The 22,182-nt window shown below is 46.2% G+C and overlaps 1 protein-coding gene across 1 annotated transcript in view; it reads left to right on the top strand.

Annotated features, from left to right (window-relative positions):
- The window catches only part of IDO2 (indoleamine 2,3-dioxygenase 2), a 593,071-nt gene that overhangs the window by 268,625 nt on the left and 302,264 nt on the right, over nucleotides 1-22,182 (top strand). Inside the window, exon 5 of the mRNA XM_069617631.1 lies at nucleotides 4,738-4,755. Coding sequence (XP_069473732.1) covers nucleotides 4,738-4,755 — 18 coding nt within the window. The remainder of the gene's footprint in view (nucleotides 1-4,737; nucleotides 4,756-22,182) is intronic.

Below are 22,182 nucleotides of genomic sequence, written 5' to 3'. Positions count from 1 at the left end.
TAGGATCGTTAAGATCTCCTTGGTGTTTGAACTGGATTTGCTGATCCGGTTGTTGTAAGTTTCTCTTTTAGTTCGAAGGATTTCAGCTTTGTATTTACTTGCTGATTCGGTTAAATTTAGTTTATTTTCTTTGGATGGGGGATTTCTCCATAAAACTTTGAGTTTTCTTTTTTCTGCGTGCATGATTTTAACTGGGGGGTGAACCAGGTTTTGAGATGGGCTTTGGATTTGCTTTTACGCAGTTTGAGAGGCGCGATGGCGTCTAGCGCAGAGGTCATGGTGGCGTTGTACATTTCAACTAGTTCAGCTGGGTCCGCCGATTCTGAAGCGGTGTTCAAGGTGGGTAATAGGAGAGGCAAGAGCCTGCCGGTAGTTATATTTCGTTTGCTCCTCGTAGGGAGGGGCAGTGCTATCTGATTTGTTTTGGTTTATACTCGTTTGGTCTGAGTGGTGAAGGAGATGAGAAGGTGATCTGTTCAAGTTAAGGGTAGGATAGATGATATGGGGGTGTCTGTATTGATGTCCGCTACCCAGTCAAGAGTTCTACCTTTCTCGTGGGTAGGTTGATTGACTCTTTGACTAAGGCCCAGTTCGGTTAAGACGTTGGATAGTGCCTTGGCTTGTGTATCATTAGGGTCATAAAGAACCCAACTTGAAATCACCTAGCAGCAAGATTTGGGATGAGGGCTTGGTGTTGTCTGAAAGTAATGTCACAACGTCTTCTTTGAAGCTACCAATAAGGCCAGTGGGTCTGTATATTAAGTGAATGGTAAGGGTGCTAGTCTTGGACGAGGGAAGTTTTTACTGTAAGTAGTTCACAGGATTTAAGAGTGGGCGAGGGGGTTGCTCTGAGCCCTAGGCTAGATCTGGTGATAAAGGCGTTGCCACCCCCTTTGCGACAAGACTCTGTCAGCTCTCACAATGGTGAAGTTGTCAGGTACGGCCAATGTGAGGGAGGGACCTGCTGCTTCATGTAGCCAGGTCTTGGATACAGCTAGGAAGTCTACATCACCTGTGGTGATTAGATAGGCTATGTCTGTGGCATGGCCAACCAGAGATCGGGCATTGATTAGCTGGGGGAAAGTCACGCCCAGGGTGTTGGATAGAATTTTTCTAGAGAAGCTCTATGTTTCTTGGGTGTCTTTAAGGTTGCAAAATTTTTCAAGTTTTTCAAGGTTTGTGTTGCGGGTTAGACTGTAGGGTGAGGTTAATGTTAAGTCTAGAGCAGAGCCTGGCATTTCTGACCATAGTAGAGCAAGGTTGGTTAGGAGTGTGTTTTGTGGCATATAGATTAATCAATGGTGCTGGTGTTAGGGTTGCTACTGTCTCCGGTTTGGTGTTGGTGTTGATCTTAGAGGCCTTGGGGGTTTTGCACAGTTCAGGTAAGAATGTCATGGGTCTGATGTTGAGGTGGTGTAAAACCATATTTCATATAATACTGCTTGATAATGAACATTGGCCTAAGCACATTCACATTGCACTGAAAACCGCATTCGAATGAACCTTAATAAAAGTGGACTCCGCCACCATTTTAGAATCATCCATAATTTTGTTTAACTCCCCTTTTTGTCTCATGTTAAACTTTGTTTTCGACTTCAGCAGAGAAAAATGAACTTTGAACTGTGTCAACATGTTGAGGCTGCCGAAAGCAGAATGTTTGTCCTGCACTAAGAAACCTTGGAGCTAAACTGAACCTCAATTTAGGTGTTGTCTGTTCCAATAGCGTCATCCTCGTGCAAACAGAATGGTGAATAGCTAAAACCGTGTACCTTTGCAGAAATCTTTGTTATCCTTCCGTGAAACTGGACTTACTTTAAGCTCAAAAAACAGATGTTACCATTGTATTTTGTGTGCAGAAAAAATGTCCAGTGTTTGAGGAAAACATCGAAGAATTTATAGTCATTTGATTGTGTATTAGCAATGTGAACTGGGTATGAACCCTAGCAAATTGTTAACTTGAAGAGGGGCTGGACGATGTAACCGGGATTCGGGAAAAGATAAGATAAATTGATGTCTTTGTAATGTCCAGCATTCTCTCCCCTCACAGTGTCTGCTGGTACACACTGAGAGGTGTTGGGAGCCAGAAAGCTATCTGCCTATTAAAATTGTACATGTACTTCTGAACTCGTGACTGGCGTATTTCATTTTTGTGGTACTAAGCCTCGATATTTGTTTTGCTCTTTCAGAGGTATGCGCTGTTAAGGGAAGGTAGGAATTTCGAAGGTTTGATCCCTAGTGAAGGCGGTAGGGTCATAATGGCTGTGACTTTGGGAAGCTCTGAGGTCGAATGTTGGGTCAGCGTGAGGTGATGGCGAGCCTGAGCTAGACTGAAGAGTAAGGTAGCTAGCAGGAGGCAGGCAACATGCATGTTGTGGTTGGGAGATATAAGTGGGGGGCTGTTCCCCATGGGGTGATAACGTGGGGTATACAGTATGGCAGTGAGATAGAGCTCAGTAAAGTTGGCAGAAGCAGTAGCACGGCATTTGAGGCATAATTCAAAGCAATACAGAATCAGTTGTGTCTGACATGCTGTGTGGTATACTACTGTGCCAGGAGAGATGTCCCACAATCAGTGGTACGATTCAAATGGCAGTATAGAAAATAGCCATAGAATACAGCAATACAATAGGTAGATGCTGGGCACACCATAGAGTATCAAATGTGGTGTCTCACTGCAAAGCAACTATAGAATATAGCAATACAATGGGCGAATGCAGGGCTCACCATAGAATACAGGAATGTAGGGCTCAAAATGCGAGGCTCACTAGGGAATACAATAATACAATAGGCAGATGCTGGGCTCTCCCAGGCATACAGCAATACACTAGGCGAATGCTGGGTTTGCCCAGAAGTACAATAAAACAATAGGCGAATGCAGGCCTCACCCAGGAATACAGCAGTACAGTAGGCAAATGCGGGGCACACCAAATAGTACAATAATACAGTGGCTCAGTGCCAGGCACCCTAAGGAATACAGCAATGCAATGGGCAAATGCGGGGCTCACCAAGGAATACAATAGTACAATAGGCAAATGTGCGGCTCTCCCAGGGATACAGTAATACAAAAGGCGAATGCAGGGCTCACCTAGGAATACAGCAGTACAGTAGGCAAAAAGAGGGGCTCAATCAGGATCACGGTGGATAGGCATCAAGAGATTGGCTATAATATGGTGAATGCAACCATTAGGCGCAAAGAAGTCAATGTTCCAAAAAGGGTCCTTCTTGACAAAGAATCCTAGCAAGTGGACACCAAGGTTAAGATCACCCAATACATATGGCTGGATATTGGGTGTCCTAAAGAGATTGGAGTAAAGTAGACTCCCTAAGGATTGATCATGCAATTATACATTCACATGCACAAGAATCAGCAATTGTGGGAAGGCGAAAAAATAACAGTAAGCAGTAAATACCAGTTATATGCTCAACGTGGCTGCAATATTACATTGATAATTGCATGTATTTTCATATTTCAAAGAGGTGGCAGGCAAGCTATAAACACATATGGGTATGTTACAAGTACTGGCAACATGTGTCATTAGTTCCATCAATAAAGGCTATGGAAAATATTTCGTATGTTGAGCTATATTGGCATTAAAAAGGTAGTCCTGTGTGATGTTCTCAGTGGACATCAGGATGGGAAAACCGATTTGGTCAGGGACCTGCGGAGGGGGTACTACCAAATCCCAATGCATCTGGTGGATGTTGAGAAAACGGCATTCAGCTGCTTGCTTGGATTGTACAAATTCATCAGGATACAACAAGGGATTTGCGGTGCACTAGCAAATTTCCAACACCTCATGTAAAAGACCATCAGTCACATGAACCATCTGAAGGTAATGGTTTACATGAATGATTTCATTTTGTTCGGAAGGACCCTGGAGGAACACAACAAGAGGCTCATGAAGCTGCTTCATCGCCTAAGGGAGCAAGGGCTAAAGGTCAGTGTGAACAAATGCCAGTTTTGCTGGACAAGCATCAAATACAGCGGAAACATCATCTCTGCAGACAGCATTCCTGTAGATCCCGCAAAGACGGAAGCCCTCCTCACCTGGTCAAGACCTCAGAACTTGAAGGAGTTGCAGAGTTTCCTTGAATTCTTTAACTGCTGCTGGAGATTTGCTGTGGGATATGCCAACATAGCGTGACCACTTGTGGTCCTCATCAAAGGATTTTCACACGACAAAGTCTCAGGTAAATTCACTACAAAATGTTTGTCTTGTCACTAAAGGTTGCCCTAGTCTTTCTTGCCCTTCAACCACACTGGACTAAACCCTTGTGTATTTCTATCCCTAGGTTGCGCTGATTGCTCCACTTATATAGGGTGAGGGGATAGTGCACAGAGGACTTTCCCCATCGCTAACCTATTGTACACACCATAGAATTCGCTAGTACCGTTTTTCTAAAAGGCACATGTCATGCTCATCGAGGAATGTGTCGTCTGCCTTACAAGTGAAATTGTATGTTTTTTATCAGGCTTCTTTGTTTGACAGAAATTTTAAAAAAAAAACATTCCATAAAAGTGCTGAGAGTACGTGATGTCAGAGAATTCTAGACAATTTTTTAGTTGTTCAAAATATCTCTACATATATCTGAGTGCAACCCCATCTATTGCACATAAAGCGTTCCTTTACTCTGGGCTTTTATCTGTGTTTGGTTCGTAAATAATACGATCTGTGTTCTTCCTATAGTTTTTGGAATCTTTTATTATTTCCGACCTCTCACCATATCACTGGTCAGTTTTTTGAGCGAGGTCGGGTAGAGCCTACCGGTTTCAGTGGTCTGTTATAAGTGAACCACTTTCTTCAGGGCTATCCACAGCATGTTTCTCTATGCTGTTTCTGAGAGGTACGAGAGGTAGAAGACCCTGAACAGTCCAAGACGTGTGTGTGTTTTGGTCCCTCATCAAAGGATACCTGCCTAACCAGAGGAGCCACAGGATTACCATCAACTCTGCCGACGATTTACACCATCCACATGAGCCCTTTCATGATAGGTGGACCGACTAATGCCAGGAGGCATTCAAGGAGCAGAAGTGAACCCTCACTACTTGAGCTCCTTGAATCCTCAAACCAATTCTGGGCTACAAAGATCCTCAGCTGCCTTGTATCTTGCACATTGATACAAGTCTTCTGCTTGGTGATTGTGTGTTGATCTACAGCCTGGGAAAGAGTGGACAGAGCCAGTTGAGTGACAAGTGGGAGTCTCAACCATTCATCATTGAGCATAAATTAGGAATGCTGCCTGTGTACTGACTGTGGGTAGGAGGACAGCCAAGAAACATCAAGACCTTTGCACCGGAACCATCTGCTCCAAGTCCAGGATGAGTTTTGGCTGACACCGGCAATGAGAGAAGAGGACGTGAACCGGAATCTGAAAGTGTTCATTCAAGACTATTCCTGATCACATTGCTCCTACTAAATTGATCGAATTACCACCATTGTTTGCACGGGTATCAACAACATGTGTTTTATAGTGGCAGTGATGGCAGGAAACTGCACATATGTTAGACAGTGGGCCTCATTACACGGTAGGCGGTAAGGGTTTACCGGTACCGGTAAGGGCACCGGTACCAGTAAACCCTTACCGCCCTACTACGAGTTCCCTTTGCGGGACTGGTGAATGGGGGTTTTCTGCATAAAAGCAGGGCTTTGGGGACTGGAACTTCAGACGTCGCCACAGGACGAAAGAATCCGAAGAGGGAGAAGCTGAGCTGACCTGCAACGACGAAACCACCGGTGGAGCCCTGCTGAACCGACTCACCACTTCTTCCAACGACAGAGGAGATCTTCAGCCCGAAGAGTCTTCTTCCTTTAACTGGTGGGGATAACCAGTTTGCCCGCCTTTTCGCCTTCCCGGATCATCTCGTGGCCGCCTTGCCTGTGCCAAGCACCCCGGCAACCGGGATACCACGTTTTACCACGACCGCGAATAAAAGGGTAGTACCTTTTAACCGGAGAACTCCACAGCTGGTTTCTTCCCTGGCAGTGCAACGACCTTCAGCTTTCCTCCACGTCTCTTCCTCTGGATGACGCAGCGACTTGCACCTGCTGCCAGGAACAACTGCCCCCGCTGGAGGATCCTCTCCACTTTCAAGGTACGGTGTCCGCCTGGCCTCCCTCGCAACAGTCTGTGTGGGGTGTCTCTTAAATCCTCCACTTACCACTTGGGTTGGCCCAAGGCTGGCTAACTGAACTTTTCTGAGCTGAACCCCTCCTTTTTAAACTCTCTGCAAGACTTTTCAAGACTTTTAAACTGTGTGATCCTGGGCACATTTATGTCCCACTCTCTCTAAGAGGGAGCCAGGCCTCTGAACTTTTGGCTCACCAGTAGAATTTGACTTTCCTGCCTTGCTGAGTATTTCTAAAGTGTTGTGTTGTGTGATTTTCTAATTTCTGCCTTTTCCCTCCCTTTTTTGATAACTTATTGGAGTGCCATCTTTAGTTAAGCGCTCACCTCTGTCTGGAAATAAGTGGTGTTAACTAAGACTTGTCTAATAAGGAATAAGGGAGGTGTATATACTTCTAAGTAACTGTGTTTGGAACTTGCTTGCCATATTAGTGTTAGTGTATTTTACAAGTGTGTTTTTAAATAAATAATAATATACTTTTATACCAAAGCTCTGGTCAGTGTTTGCTTGTGCTACTGTATTTCTGTACCTAATGTGTATACATACTGTCTAACTCTTCTTGAGAGAAGTCTGGCTGCTCAGCCACAGCTACCAGGTAAATCTGGGTGGTACAGACTGCTACCAATTGGGTTTACTGCCAACACCTGTAGTCCTAAGCCTTTTGCAGTGGTCCCTAAGGGAACTGCACAGATTTCTGCCTAACACTCCCATTGACTCAGCTGTGTGTGGTTGAAGCAATGAAACAAATAGAAATGTTACGTTGCATTGCATGTCATAACAGCGCTGCATTCGTAGAATTGTGTACAAATCTAGTGAGAGCGCTCAGTGAAGAAATGGCTCACTGAAGACATTGGTGTGTATGGTCAAAGATTTAAATCTTGGCAGGCCTGGCTCAGCATCATCCCAATGTCAATAAAGTGCATACCATTCAATTAGGTAAGTATAACTCCATTTATATCAGCTCATAGAAAGGGCAGAAATCTGGCATAAATAAAAAACCTGTAATTGTTATTGATGTTATGCCTGCACTTGACAAACGTGCTGGGAATACATTCGGACTGAGCTCCAGTAACAGAGCTGTCTGTGGATATTAGCACAATGGGCTGGTGATTTCAGGAAAAAACTGGTGGTAACTCAGTAACCTCCACTTTATTGGTCAGCAACGGAATGGTCGCCTTTTTACCACACCACCGAACTACAAGTTTGCCCTTGAAGTCTAGGATTTTCCTCGAGCATCAGGCTGGAGGTAAATATGCCCCATTAAGGCCAAACGTTGGCAGAATTACTGCTTGCGGAAATTCCACAAAAATCCCCATGGAGTCCTACGGACTCTAAAAATGGGGATTAACACAGTGCTTCCACCACTTGTAATCCTGTGCTAAACCCACAGGACCAAGTGGTGATAACGGTAAATGAGTTTGGCGGTAATTTGGCAGATTTATTGCTGAATTACCACCAAACTCATAATGAAGCCCAATGATAATCCCAAACTCATACTGAAGCTTTTCTTTCTGGAACTGCTACATCACCTTTTATTCACAAAACCACAGTGACACAATGTCGTCTGATGAAGGAAAGCAAAAGGACCAAAATACCATTTCAAAATGGTCCCTTGATCGTCTTCTGTCAGCCCTTCATGTCTTTCAATACATTGTTGTAATCTTTAAAACATGTAAGGTTCGGTTAACTGCTTCTTTTTAACACTCTGTTACAGCTCTTGGTACATATGCTGGTTATATAGAAGTGAATAAACAATAATAGATTTTATTAACTAGTCAACTTATTGGTACACAATCATTATCAAAGAATAAAGATAGAGGCAGCCCTATTATCATTTGAACTGGTGACTTGTATGTTAACACAAAACCCTTCTAGAGGTACTTGGGCAACCCTTTTATGTTATGGAGCATAACCATGTAGGGTATCTTGTGAGGAAAGAGAAAACCATCACCTCAGAAGTCAGTTCCGGTCATGCCCACTGTACGTGTTCCATCAATGATTTTAAAAGAGGGAAGACCACTGGCCAGGCCATGGCCATTTGCTCTGGCCTACTGGCCGAGGATCATAACCCCCTAGGGATCTCAGGATCTACTGCCATTTTGCCATTTCCAGTGGGCCAATAGCAATGGTCGATGGTCTCAGGGTCCACTGTCCACAGCTGTGTCTATTGTATTTCACTTGTCACAGTTGTGTCCATTTAACATGTTGCTCCAAGTCTTCCCAAATACTGTTTGCCCCCTGTCTAGCGATGTGATCTCGGCAAGCCCTTTGCCCTGCAAGAGGGCTTGCCCCTTTACATTTTAATGGTGTGTGGGTGAGGCGGAGGGACATGAGCCAACCCCACAATCTCCCCTCTTTGATGCCACCCATCAGTCCCACTTTTAGCATTGATTGGCTCAGATGGCCGAAGCTAGCTAATTTATGGGGGCAGCAGGGAGAGTTCTATGGAGAGAAGGGGACTATGGGCTAGGTGTACAGTAGTTACTATGACAAGTTACTCCTATGTCCTGTCTCCTTTCATCCATACTGTCAGGGCGACTATACAGGTCATAAAACCTATGTGAGGAGGACTCCTGACTATTCTAAGAGAATATATTTTTCATTCATTCATTCAATAACTTTATTCGGCCATAGGGCCATGAAAGTACATGAAAACACATTAGCAAAAACAAAAAACATTCAACAAATTAACAAATGAACCATAAAATAAGGGGGCTCTTGAGGACAGGAGGGTGCAAAGGGGAGGGAGGGGCCAGAAGGGATGGGACAACTCTCGGTGGAATGGGGGGGATCCCTGGCATGACGGGCTAAGGGGAAGATCTTTTGTGGGAGAGAATTAATTTGGCTAGGAATAGAGAGCCAACTAGGGGAAAAGGGGACGAGGGAATCCAGGGGTTAAGGGAAACAAGAGGGGGGAAAAGGGGACCTAATCGCATCCTTAAATAAAGGAGCCCAAGGCGGGCAATGGAGAATGAAACAAAATTAAGACATGAAAAGAAAATTGCACTTAAATAGAGATGGGGGACAGAAAATGAAAAGAAGAAATTGCAAAAGAAAGAAATGGCCAAAGGGTAGAGAGTGACTGTTAGGGAGGGACGGGGTGCCTGCGACGGGTCCCCCAAGGACCTGAAGGGGCAGGGGGGGACAAGTTGCATTGCTCTCAGCGCAGAATCCTGAGTATCAAACGGAACACCTGTAAGCTAACTCCTGACTTTATGTATGTAATAAAGTTTGCTGTGGCAATTTTTCTCCCACTCAGACAACTGTTCATGCCTTTCATTGGGGCGGCTGTGGGGGGGGGGGTTGGGCTCCAAGGGCGGAGGGTAGCGGGTAATGAAGGGGGGAAACATTTGGGGTGTGTGTGAGCAGCGATGGAGTCGTGCCCCCACTGAGGGTGTCGGCGATACAACGGGTTCCCGCGCCATTCAAAGAATGGCTCCTTGGCGGGGGCCCCCCTTAGTGCCGACGCTCTCATTGGGCATGGCAGTGTAGTAGAATCAAGGGGGTGGGGGCCATACAGGTCACCGCCCAGAAGGGGGGTGGGTGACCTCATCGGCGAGCGACGCAAAGGAAACGGCCCTAGCCGGAGACCCTATAAAAAGGGCTCTGCGCATGAACTCAGCCCCATTCTCCGCCGACTTCCACAGATTGTGTCTGTGTGTGAAAATAACAGTGGGCCATATTACGACTTTGGCGGTAGCCGTGCCGGTAAAACCGGCATGGCTACCGCCGGAGTCGTGAAATTAACGGCACCTGTCAATGGGCAATTACCAGGGCATTCCAGCCCCGCCGGCCCCAATAATTGCCCATTGCCCATAGGGCTCAATGGGGATGGGGAGGATGGTAGCACCGGCACCGTTAATAACTGTGCCGGTGTTACTATGTAGGTCTGCAATCGGATGTCGGTCTGCCCGCCAGGTCCGCCCTAGCGAGCAGAAAGTCACCCGCTCGCAGAACTTGTAGTATGGCGGTACGGTAGCAATGGTGCTAGTAGCTTACCGGCACCGTTGTTACCGTACTGCCATACTTGTAATGAGGACCAGTGTATATTTACTGCATATTTTAAAAATGAATCACAAATCTGCATTTTCAAGTAAATGTGTGTGTTTGGCAAATAGGTTCCTTAGTTTAACATGTGGACGTTGGGCAAAACCAATGTGTTACAGTTGCGTTGTTGGCACTGGGCAAAATGCATGCATTCAGGAAAAAAAATATGTATTTTAGCACTCTTGGCAAAATTGGTAACATGCTAAAGGGCAGTAAGCAGACTGAGCTGTCTCTTACTGATAGGGAGGCGCTTATGTTTTGGCATTGGTGATAGGTTGTGGTATGGTTTTTTCACCGGCTGTGGCATTTCTTATGTACAATCAGCTTGGAGAAATATGCATTGGCGTCTGGATCTTGTCACAAACTCACAATGTAATTGCTGTGGATCAGTCCTCCTTAGGATTTATTCTTTCGCTTGGACAATGGCAGAAAAAGTCACTCAAAAGAATATTATAAGCTGGTGACTTCATTTTATTCAAACATTCTGGTATAAAATGTTTAGAAATAATAACCAGGCATGACATTTGAGCATGTGATGTGTTTACAGTGGACACATTAATCTGGTAACATAAGCCCTATACATCCATCCATTCAAAGGAATGACTGAGACCTATAGGCATTTATTCTGAGGGTCAATGGGAAACTGGCATTGATGGTTACCAGCTCTGATTTTGGTGTGCACAAATTGCAAGCATTTTTATATCCACCTCAAGCCCCCCGTTAGAAATCCAGTTCAATTGTTGTTGAGGATCCGTGCCAAATGTGCATCTGTTTTCCACTGTTCCCATTCGATTTTCCCAAGAATAGTTAAGTAAATCGAAGGATGACAACTCTCTATATTTGTTTAAAGCACATCCTATTTTGAGCACTGCCACTGTTCTAGTAGGCTTTGGGAATTCACAATTTGACACGTTTCCGCAAAATGTACCTGGACATGAAAAACTCCTGTAAAACTGTATTTAAACTCTGTCTGATTATGAGAAATGAAGTTGCCTAGTGTACTTTAAAATGCACTATTTTGCATATATGTTCCTAAAATCCACTGGAGCTTAGCATCTACACAAAACCTTTCATTAGTAAGGATGCTTACATATATTTTGATGTTTGCTTTAAAATGCAAAATTTCCACAACTTTTCCTGAACATTTCAGACCGGGGCTTTCTGATTTATACAACATTTGGAACAATGAGAAGCAGGATTGGGCTGATAAAAAGCACGTTATTATTATTTTTTTTTCATAAGGCAGTACTGTGTAAACTCTAGAATACACACAGAATGTATGTTAAATAGGCTGTGACGAAATGTATCATGTCATAAGTATGACTGAGAATAGCACGTGTTTAAAATTAAAGAAAGTAAATGTGCAGTTGAAAGGTGTAGCATTTTGCTTTCACAGAGAGTGTGTTTCGGAAAACTAGTTTAAACCACTACGGCTTACTCAGCCCACTGTGCTGCACCTTGTTACCTTCCCCCTCCCTCCTCCGTATCAGTGGTCAAGCTCAGCCCAAGGAGGTGTGAAATTCCGAGCGCAGAGCACCTTCTACATAACAATAGCTGTGGCCTTCAGGTGCGGCTCTGGTGAAATCTGATCCCCAGTCCTCTGAGCCCAAGGAATTCACGGAGAGAGAAATACTTGAAAGGAGTCCTTGCACTTAGGATGTTTAACGCAAGTGAAGAAAGAGTACAATTTAAATATAAGTACATGTAAAGCTCACAGTTCTTTAGTGCAATTAAATATTTTCATGGTTTCGTATTTAAAACTACATTATATTGTGTCTAATTTAACAACATAAATGCATTGGAAATGCTAAAACAAAACGTTTTTCATATAATCTTTCATGATGTCACGTGATATCCACTTTAAATACTGAGAAGTGTGTGCACACTTTGCAACATTAGTGGCCTGATTTACAAAATCATTTTCAATGGGACTTTCCCATGTTACGTTTCTTTGATATATCGGGCCCTAGATGTTTGTTAAGAAACTGAAAACATCTTGTTTACATTAAACATTGCAGTTAAAACTTTTCTGAAAACGTAAGGAGGCATTAGGCACAAGCCTGTTTGATGGGTGCAGGTGGTGGGCGGTAAAAGACGGTGGGTGAAGGAATCATTTTTTTAAATTGATTGATTTTCATAAAGCAAAACTCACCTCAAAGTGACTAATAGAGCCCCAAAATAGCACGGTGGCCAGTATACTACCCCATTTATTTGAATTAATTGAGCATGTTTTAGGCGCCTATAGAACAGAATTGTGTTTCAAAGTGCCACAAAGCGAAATGGGAAGGGAACAGGGAAATAATAACAATGGCAAAACGGTAAATATATAGTCGTCGTCCTACTATGCGTTGTGGCATTTGGACATGCAAGTGCAGTGAGGGGAGGTGCAGGAGATAGGGATGGAGGTGGCAGGGGCAGATGAGTGGACAAGGGCTGGTGCAGGATCCGGCAGGGAAGGGCCAAGGGGGTCCAAGGAGGAGACCTCAGGCTAAGTGCTAGTGCAAGCGACTCCCAAGGGTGGACTGCAGAGCCGCCAAGCAGGTGCCTGCAGGGGCAGTGCAGTTGGGGGGTGGGAGGGGTGCTGATATCGACTGGGAAGAAGGGCCTGGAATCCTGTGAGATTCATGAGGATCAGGCCACTGGTATCAGCGGCAGTGGGGTGATTAACAGTGAAGGGAAAGAGGTAGAGAAAAGCAGAGTTTTGAGCAGTTTTAGGAACTTAAGGAGGTCCGGCTCAAGTCTGAGCGGGGCAGGGAGGCTGTTCCAAAGGGGGGCACCAGCCGAGAAGAGAGACCTGCCGCCCACTCTCTGCTTGGAGAAGCATGCTCTAGCAGAGGAGTATTTAGGGAGTGAAAGTTGGAGATGGCGTGGTCCCAGGCCACAGAAGGCATTGTGGATGATGCAGAGGGTCTTCAATTCGATCCTTGCAACCACCGGGAGCCAGTGGAGAGATTTTAGGTCTGGAAAGATACAGTCCATGGGCTTGAGGCCAAGGAAAAGTCTTGCAGCCCTATTCTGGATTAGCTGGAGGTGCATTTATTGGTAAAATTATCATTATACCATGTAATGCTATACGGCACCTGCTTTCAGAACAGAAATGTGCAGCTATAGCACACATACATGGTGAAGAATTAGGCTACTGTAAATAGCCTGTTCTTTGAGTTCAATGAAAATAACTTACACAGATTACAAGTTATCCTTAATACTGCAGCACATATAGTGCTAGACACATCTAAACAAGCTGACATAACCCAAGTTCTCAGAATGTTACACTGGCTTCCTATCATGGCTAGAGTAATGTATAAAGCAGTGACCTTACCGGTTAAAAATCTGCATGTACTGGTACCATCTTCTTAAAGGAGAAGGCTTCATGGTACTCTCCGATGCGATCTTTGAGATCTCCCAGTGAGCTGCTTGTTAAAGTGCACAGCATAGTTGGAAGAGAGCCTTTGGGAACTCATTCCAGTTGTTGGCAGTCTTCCCATGACATTCTTTGCATGTGGAGCTTCGTATAAGCAACACTCTTCTAAATTTACTAAATTAAGCGATCGAAATAAGACAATGGTCTGTTTATTACAAAGGACATCTTTTTTTCCAGAAAGGTCCATTTGGGAATGGACACATTTAAAAAAAATGGGTTTATGAGAAAGCTCCTAAAAACCACATCACAAAGAACATTGGGTAATAGATATACGTGAGCAACTGTATTCAAAGAACAAAGGTCATTGATATGCATATCCAAATCCTAGTCTCATTCTGCTGCTAAAACACTTCTGAGAAGCCTCCATGTTATATTCAAAAACTTTGATTTAATATGTAAACTGGGAATAAAGATCAGTGGATTAAGCACTCGTTTTTGAAATCTGATCAGATTTAACCTTTCATATTTCTGCAGTTGATAAATTGAGCCAGATGGGATTGGGGTAAAATAATACCATCTGTTGGGCAGCACTAAAATGCTGGATTAACATGGATGGAGGTGCTATTTCAAAATTAAACTATTGAAACATAGGGACAGTAAATGTGATCACTTTCTTTGGGATCAAAACTCCCATGCTCTGACATTATCATCTGTCAGAATATGTTAAAGAAGTACCTGTCACAGGAGTAGTTACTATTTCTACGTTGTGAAAGGTGTTTTAAATTTGGACTTAAATATCTGCCAATATCTGTGGATAAATGTGAGAAACGAATCCCATTGATTGATTCTAATAACTAGATATAGAGATTTGAATCAGCATGCCAATCAGTACCATCACAAACCATCTTTGGAGATACCTTTTTAATACATTTTACCCCATGTGATGCTAGCTGCACAAGGAACGAGGAGATAGTGTATTGCACTGGCAACAAGAGGTTATTTCTGTCACTCACATCCCTGAATATTACCAACAAACAATGTTTGATCTTATTCCAGCAATGAGTACCTTCTATTGTGTTTCAGGGTGGACATGGCACCCGCAGGAAAAATCACGGTATGCACACAATTCTCCCATCATTATATATATGTATATAAATAGTTATGGACATCTAAGAGAAAGAAGACATACAAAAGTGTGCGAATAATAGTATATTTAATTTGCATGCTTTTTAAACAATTCTCTCTGCACAAAGATTATATATGAGTTAAAAGTTATTAGCAATATTATTTTTGCAAAGTGGATCGATCTTAGGGTTCACCATAACTGTATATATTTTATACAGCAACGTTCGTCACCCTGAGATAAGGGTGAACCATAAGATCCATCGATGTAGACTGCTAATAACGCTTGTCTCTTTTGATGTATCTGTATGAAATGTTCCAAATATGTTTTCTACCACCATCCCCTAAAATGGAAAGTTTTTTGCAAATTCATCTAACGGTTTAAAAGTTATAAGGCATTGAAGAAAGGGGTGGTTTTCATCTTTTGTATTGCTTTTCCAATAGTTCATCATTAAACAGTTTCAGAACTCAAAGAGCTCCATGGATTTGCTTCAAATACAAAACAAATTGGGCAGGAAGCAATGCAGTTGTGCCTCGTGGTAGTTTGGTACAAATCCATTCAGTATTTGTTTTTTTATGTGGATATTGGGGTGCTACTGGCACCAAAATGTATATCTCCTGTGGTGCATTAAAGCAAGTAAGACTTTTCAGAAATTAAAATGTACACATTTGTTCCATCAGTGTGAGACGTTTTCGCAAGAATTCCTGCAAAGACAGAAAAAGAAATGTACTTAAAATTATACTAGGAATGAAGTAAAGGAATTTATTCCTTCAGGGTGGATGAGAGGAGGGTGAAACCGTCTAATTGGTGAGTTTGGAAATTAGGGTGTAACGCTCACCTTGTATCCACAGGGATGCCCCTCGACAGGCCCTGGATGCTTTCTGGGACTCTGCACCTTCACAGGGGTTCACGCTGCCGAGGATCAATTCTAGAAGACAGGAGGGTAGGTTTAGCTACTATTCCTTCTCTCGTGACCCACCTCCCGGTGTCCCCCCCCCCGCAGTTCCCCTTGGGGCTTCTCTCACCTTGGTTTCTGTAAGGATGCGCTCTCCATCCTGCCGCGTAGGGCAGGGACACGTTGTCAGTGACTCCGCTGAGTTTCTTCACTGGCGTGGGCCCGAAGTCCAGACCGGCTGCGACTCCGCTTTTCAGGTAAGTCTTGAAATTAAGAATAATGTATGTATTGGTTGGTGCACCAAATAACCTTCTCCTCTTATATTGCAGATGCTGCAGGCGGAGAGCGGATGCTGGAGGCAGAGTTCGAGAAGGTAAGGATGGAAGCGCAAAGCGGCGCTGAGAGCGTCCTTGCAATTGGCTAACCTGTGTTCTTGTTTCTTGCAGGTTTTGGGAGAATCCGGGAAGAATGGACCAACCAGAACCCAAAGCCGACGGACGATGTGCAGTTGGCGATGGCCTTCCAGATGGGCTGGGTAAGTAAGCTTAAACAATATCTCCTTCACGCCCTTCTTTCCAGGAATGTAGCTGGAGGAAGATGATGAAGTCTGGAGGACTTCGGTTGGATGGAGGCTGCAGCTGAGCAGGTAAGGATGACAGCGGTTCTTGTCTTCTCTCGCCCGTGCAGGCCAGGATGCTGAGCAGGACCCGGTGAAAGTCACGCTGCAAGAGCAGAATAACGCGAAGCACATGCCTCGCCCAGGCGTGGTTTAAATACCCAGCAGGTATCCCAGGAGCTTCGGGGCGGGCCCCGACCTGAATGCTAGACTGCTAGTTGCAGTTCCCCATTGGACCTCATGGGGGCAGCCATGTTTGTTCGTTGCCCATTGAAACCCCATCCTGGTATTTGAGTCCGATGCCAACGGCGCCAGGATTTACTCCAAGGGATCCGAGGGGGGCCAAATATGGTCTTTCGGGTCCCGTTACCATACGGTGGAGATAAGGTCGTGACATAGGGAGGGCTTTGAAATTATATTTAGTTCCTTCCATTTTTGTTGCTTTGTATGTACCGTTTTCACTGCCACTTCACAAAAACTGCAGGGTTCTCACAGGAATTGGATGTGCATCACAAAATTAAACATTGTTAAAATTATATTGGCAGATAGCCTGGGGGCACTTTGCCTTCAGGATGGATCTGGGTAAACAATAAAAGAGGATGTGTGCACATGTAAAGTTTGAGGAGTCTTGTAAAAAAATATAATTTTATTGTGAAGCCAGGTCGTGGGAAATTCTCCTGGCAATCGGAAACCACAATTATAATCTTGAGATATTTACTTGTGGTTAAATTCCATGAGTAAATCTAGTGAGAATAAAAAAGCGGGACACAAGGAAGCCTTTTCTAAATGTCTGCTAGAACACAGCCAGAGGAGCATAAACGTTTGTCCCAATCACTAATTGCTGCAAAGTGGCCACAGTCCATTGCCAATGGGCCATGGTGTCTTAATACCACAGGTCGAGTGAGATGTAGCATAACAACACCATTGGAATAAAGTCGAACAACTTAACTGTCTCATAACTATAACACTTTAAACAGCAAGATCTGATTGAGATGAAGCAAACACTTGCTCCGGTAATGAATCATGCCCCACACCCATCATGGCAAAATAAAAGGGGTGATGGCAGGAAGGTATAGAACTAACCTTCACCTCTGGCATTGCTCTGGGCAACCCTCCAGTCCATCGTTCTTCGCCTGCCAAGCAATTAGAGAAGGGGAAAGACCATATGCAAAATTGGGCTTGGTGCCACCCCAAAGGGGACAGTCCAGCCTGAACGGCTTGGTCACATCCCTTATGCACGAGCCCACAAGCATCTGCAAACATGTTTCAGCCTTGTTGGTCACATCTGCGAGGAGTTGTGTGGGTCTCTAAGCCCAAAAGGGTGTGCCTGTCCCACTCACGGTAACTATAGCAGAACAAAAGGGGTGATTGAAGGTTTAGAGTTAATCTTAACGTCTGGCATTGCTCTGGGCAACCCTGCAGAACATCGTTCTTCACCTGCCAAGCCATTACAAAAGGGGAACGAACATATGCAAAATCAGGCTTGGTCCCACACCAAAGGGACATTCCAGCCTGAACTGTTTGGTCACAAGCCTTCTGCACGAGACCACCATCCTTCTATTCAAGGAAAGTACCTCACGCGGTTAATAACGTACAATGGCATCCCTTTACCAGAGAGGAACTTCTTCTCTCGTGTTCGTGTGTGGCAATATACAGAACGGAATGGGTTCCTAGACGTTCGCCTCAAGCGCCACAGTACTTTTGTAGACTCTGACATAGTGAGCCAGGAAATAATACATGAAGGAACCCAAGTTCTTGACACTATGCACTCGGTTCACAGACCAATAATGTAAACATAACAATGTTGCAATTCTCATTGACATCTGTCTAGAAAACTTGTTCACTAAAGGGGCTCCACACATAGTTCCCTGCAACACAAAGTTGCCACAACCTCACAGGAAACCAGTGCCATGCTCCAATGATTTTTTGTCATTGTTTGCCATTGATCTGCCTGTTCACTGCTCATAAACCTGGTCTCTGGAGAACAGCCACATCCAGGATGTCTGCAGTGTGGCACACAAAGCGAAGGGGTTTGGAAGATGGGCATTTTGTAATATTCAAACTTTACCCAATCTCCCAGGTTCCCATTTGACTCGGGGAAATCATTTAACACCCAATCACAGGACTTCAGCCAATTACCCATTGGAGAGTGTTTGGAAAAATTGGAAGAGGGAGAGCCACTATAGGAGGAGAAAGAACAGCATGTTTGGCGGTAGGTGAATAGCAGGTGTTGGCTGGAGGTGTCCTGCATGAGGTGACTGAAGATGAGCAAAAGTAAGCGGTTGAAGATGAAGAGCAAGAAGTGGTTGGAGGTGTACAACAGGAGGTGGAGGAAGAAGTTAGTGATCAGGAGGAGGCAGAAGTGAACCGTTGGAGGAGTTAACAAAGAGCCTAGTTACACAATCAGTGAAGGACAGAGTGGGAGATCTTGGCCCAAGACAGGAGGTAGGGGTGAATCCCGGTCTGAAGGGATTACACCCATCGTGAAAGGAGGAATGAGACCATTGCACAGTAATCAGGAGGTAAAGAACAAGCAGAGGAGTAATGATGAGGGGCAGCAGAATAAGGCTTGCCATCCGAGAGGTTCTCCAACCCAGTGTTCCTTGACCACATCTGAAACACTCTACATGTACCTGTTTACTTGGGCAGCAATTACAGACAGAAGATCAGAGAACAGCATTGCCTACTGGCAGAATGTGGGAACCCCAATAAAGCTGGATGAATAAACATTGGCATTGACCCTGTGGTAGGTGAAGAAGTGTGCAGGGAAACTCTTAAGCCTGAGACTGTGATTCAAGAGACTTAACTTATATGCTGTTGTTTACCTTATATTTTGGTTGTGTAAATAAACTTAGTTTGACTCAAGGGGGGTCATTACGAGTTTGGAGGCAATGTAAAAATGATGCCGTTAAGGGAATACAAGCACTGCATACTGCTCCGGCCCATTCCGAGTCCACATCCCGGTATTAGCACCGCCGCTGATACCGTGCTCTCCCATACCGGCATCTGCGCGGTCACGCGCCCCTTCGGCCCGGCATTACCAGGATGGCGCTAACAGGAGGACATCACAAGTTATTGTTATTGTTATTTTGCATTTATATAGCGCCTTATATACCATTGGTATGGTCTGAAGGCGCTGGTAGGTTGAGCGCCCTTGGGAACCGAGGTTCGGGTCAGTGGAGAGATTAGAGAGAGTCAAAGGTGCGTGTGCGCACCAGGTATGTGTGCAGCTGGTGCGGAGTTTCTGTGGTAGCTGCTTCCTAGCGAATAGGTGTGGTGGTTTAGGAATCAGGAGTATGTGTTCGGTCTGGCAGGAGTTATCCAGTCCGAGTGAGGCAGCGTTAGGCCTGACTAGAACGCCTGGCTGGGGGTGAGAAACCAGCAATGTTTACTTAGAGTGATGGGGAGTGAGCGGCGGATGTTGATATGAGAACAGTTATACCGAATGGTGTCATAGTATCTCTGTGTTCTACTTGAGTGGTGGTGTAAGGAGAGAGTAAGCGTGGGGTGTGAAATGAAGTATGCTCTTACAACGGTTCCTTGCGTTCCACATCAAAGTCTGCACATCACGCAATTCAGAGGGGTCCGGTCCGTTCGATGTGTTTTGTTTCTCATCTGCTCTCATGCACTATTCATCGGCTCAGCGAATTCATCCGTATAGCATACTCCTCCATCTAGCATAATCATGCGCTCTGGTCCATTCATTCATTTGTTTCGTGCGTTCACCCGCTCCCCAGGCTCATCTGTTACGCACTCATTCGCTTCAGAGGCTCGTCTGCCACTCGTCAGTTCTGCATTCATCAGCTCCATTCACTCTTCCGTACAATGTACTTATCTGTTTAGTGTACACTCATTCTCTCGCTCTTATTCTCGTTCGTTCGACGCATACCCGTTCTCTCGCCATACTCAGCCGCTTACTACACTCGGTCGCCCGACATACTCAGCTGCTTGCCATACTCAGCCGCTCGCTACACTCCGTCGCTCGCCAGATTCAGCCGATAGCCACACTCAGCCGTTCCCTAAGCTCCTCCGCAGTCCATGTTCTTTCCCTCATTACACTCAACCGTTTTCTACATTCATGTGTTCTCCATATTCATTCAGCCCCATTCTACACTCATGTGTTCTCCACATTCATCTGTCCACCACATTTATTTGCTCTTCATATTCGTTCGCTCTGTACGCTCACCGCCCTCCACAGTCATCCGCCCTCCACAGTCATCCGTCCTCCACAGTCATCCGCCCTCCGCAATCATCCGCCCTGCGCAATCATCCGCCCTCCGCAATCATCCTCCCTCCGCAGTCATCCACCCTCCGCAATCATCCGCCCTCCGCAATCATCCGCTCTCCGCAATCATCCGCTCTCCGCAATCATCTGCTCTCCGCAATCATCCGCTCTCCGCAATCATCCGCCCTCCGCAGTCATCCGCCTTCCGCAGTCATCCGCCCTCCGCAGTCATCCGCCCTCCGCAGTCATCCGCCCTCCGCAGTCATCCGCCCTCCGCAGTCATCCGCCCTCCACAGTCATCCGCCCTCCGCAATCATCCGCCCTCCGCAGTCATCTGCCCTCCGCAATCATCCGCCCTCCGCAATCATCCGCCTTCCGCAATCATCGCCCTCCGCAATCATCCGCCCTCCGCAGTCATCCGCCCTCGGCAATCATCCGTCCTCCGCAGTCATCCGCCCTCCGCAATCATCCGCGCTCCGCAATCATCCGCCCTCCGCAGTCATCCGCCCTCCGCAATCATCCGCCCTCCGCAGTCCTCCGCCCTCCCTCCGCAGTCCTCCGCCCTCCGCAGTCATCCGCCCTCCGCAGTCATCCGCCCTCCGTAGTCATCCGCCCTCCACATTCATCCGCCCTCTACAGTCATCCGCCCTCTACAGTCATCCGCCCTCCATAGTCATCCGCCCTCCACAGTCATTCGCCCTCCACAGTCATCCGCCCTCCTCAGTCATCCGCCTTCCACGGTCATCCGCCTTCCACGGTCATCCGCCCTCCACGGTCATCCGCCCTCCACACTCATCTTCCACAGGCATCCGCCCTCCACACTCATCTTCCACAGGCATCCGCCCTCCACAGTCTTCCGCCATCCACACCCATCTTCCAAAGGCATTCGCCCTCCACAGTCGTCCGCCCTCCACAGTTATCTGCCTTCCACGGTCATCCGCGCTCCACGGTCATCTGCCCTCCACAGTCATCCGCCCTCTACCGTCATCCGCCCTCCACCGTCATCCGCCCTCCACCGTCATCCGCCCTCCACAGACATCCGCTCTCCACAGACATCCGCTCTCCACAGACATCCGCTCTCCACAGACATCCGCCCTCCACAGTCATCTTCCACAGGCATCCACCTTCCACATTCATCCGCCCTGCTCAGTCGTCCGCCCTCCACAGTCATCCGCCCTCCACAGTCATCCGCGCTCCACAGTCATCTTCCACAGGCATACACCCTCCACAGGCTTACACCCTCCACAGTCATCCGCCCTGCCCAGTCGTCCGCCCTACCCAGTCATCCGCTCTCCACAGTCATCCGCCCTCCACAGTCATCCGCCCTCCGCAATCATCCGCCCTCCGCAGTCCTCCGCCCTCCGCAGTCCTCCGCCCTCCACAGTCATCCGCCCTCCACAGACATCCGCCCTCCACAGTCATCCGCACTCCGCAATCATCCACACTCCGCAATCATCGCCCTCTGCAGTCATCCGCCCTCCGCAATCATCCGCCCTCCGCAATCATTCGCCCTCCACAGTCATCCGCCCTCCACCGTCATCCGCCCTCCACAGTCATCCGCCTTCCATAGTCATCCGCCCTCCACAATCATCTGTCAGCAGCGTTCATCTTCCACGCGCATTCCACTCGTTGGTACTCAGTCGGTCTCCCACTTCCGGCCTCTCACCCTCCACATTCCTCCGCTTTCCACATTCTTCCGCTCTCCACACCCTGTCGCTCCCCATTCAGTCGCTGATACTTTTCTCTATTCATTACGCGCATCTGCTCTCCACGTTCTTCTGCTCTGTA

This window comes from Ambystoma mexicanum, chromosome 10 (genome assembly GCF_040938575.1).
Source record: "Ambystoma mexicanum isolate Mex_15411 chromosome 10, UKY_AmexF1_1, whole genome shotgun sequence".
In the NCBI taxonomy this organism is placed as follows: Eukaryota; Metazoa; Chordata; class Amphibia; order Caudata; family Ambystomatidae; genus Ambystoma; species Ambystoma mexicanum.
Note: the sequence above shows the minus strand (reverse complement) of the source record. Positions and strands in the feature narration are given on the sequence as shown.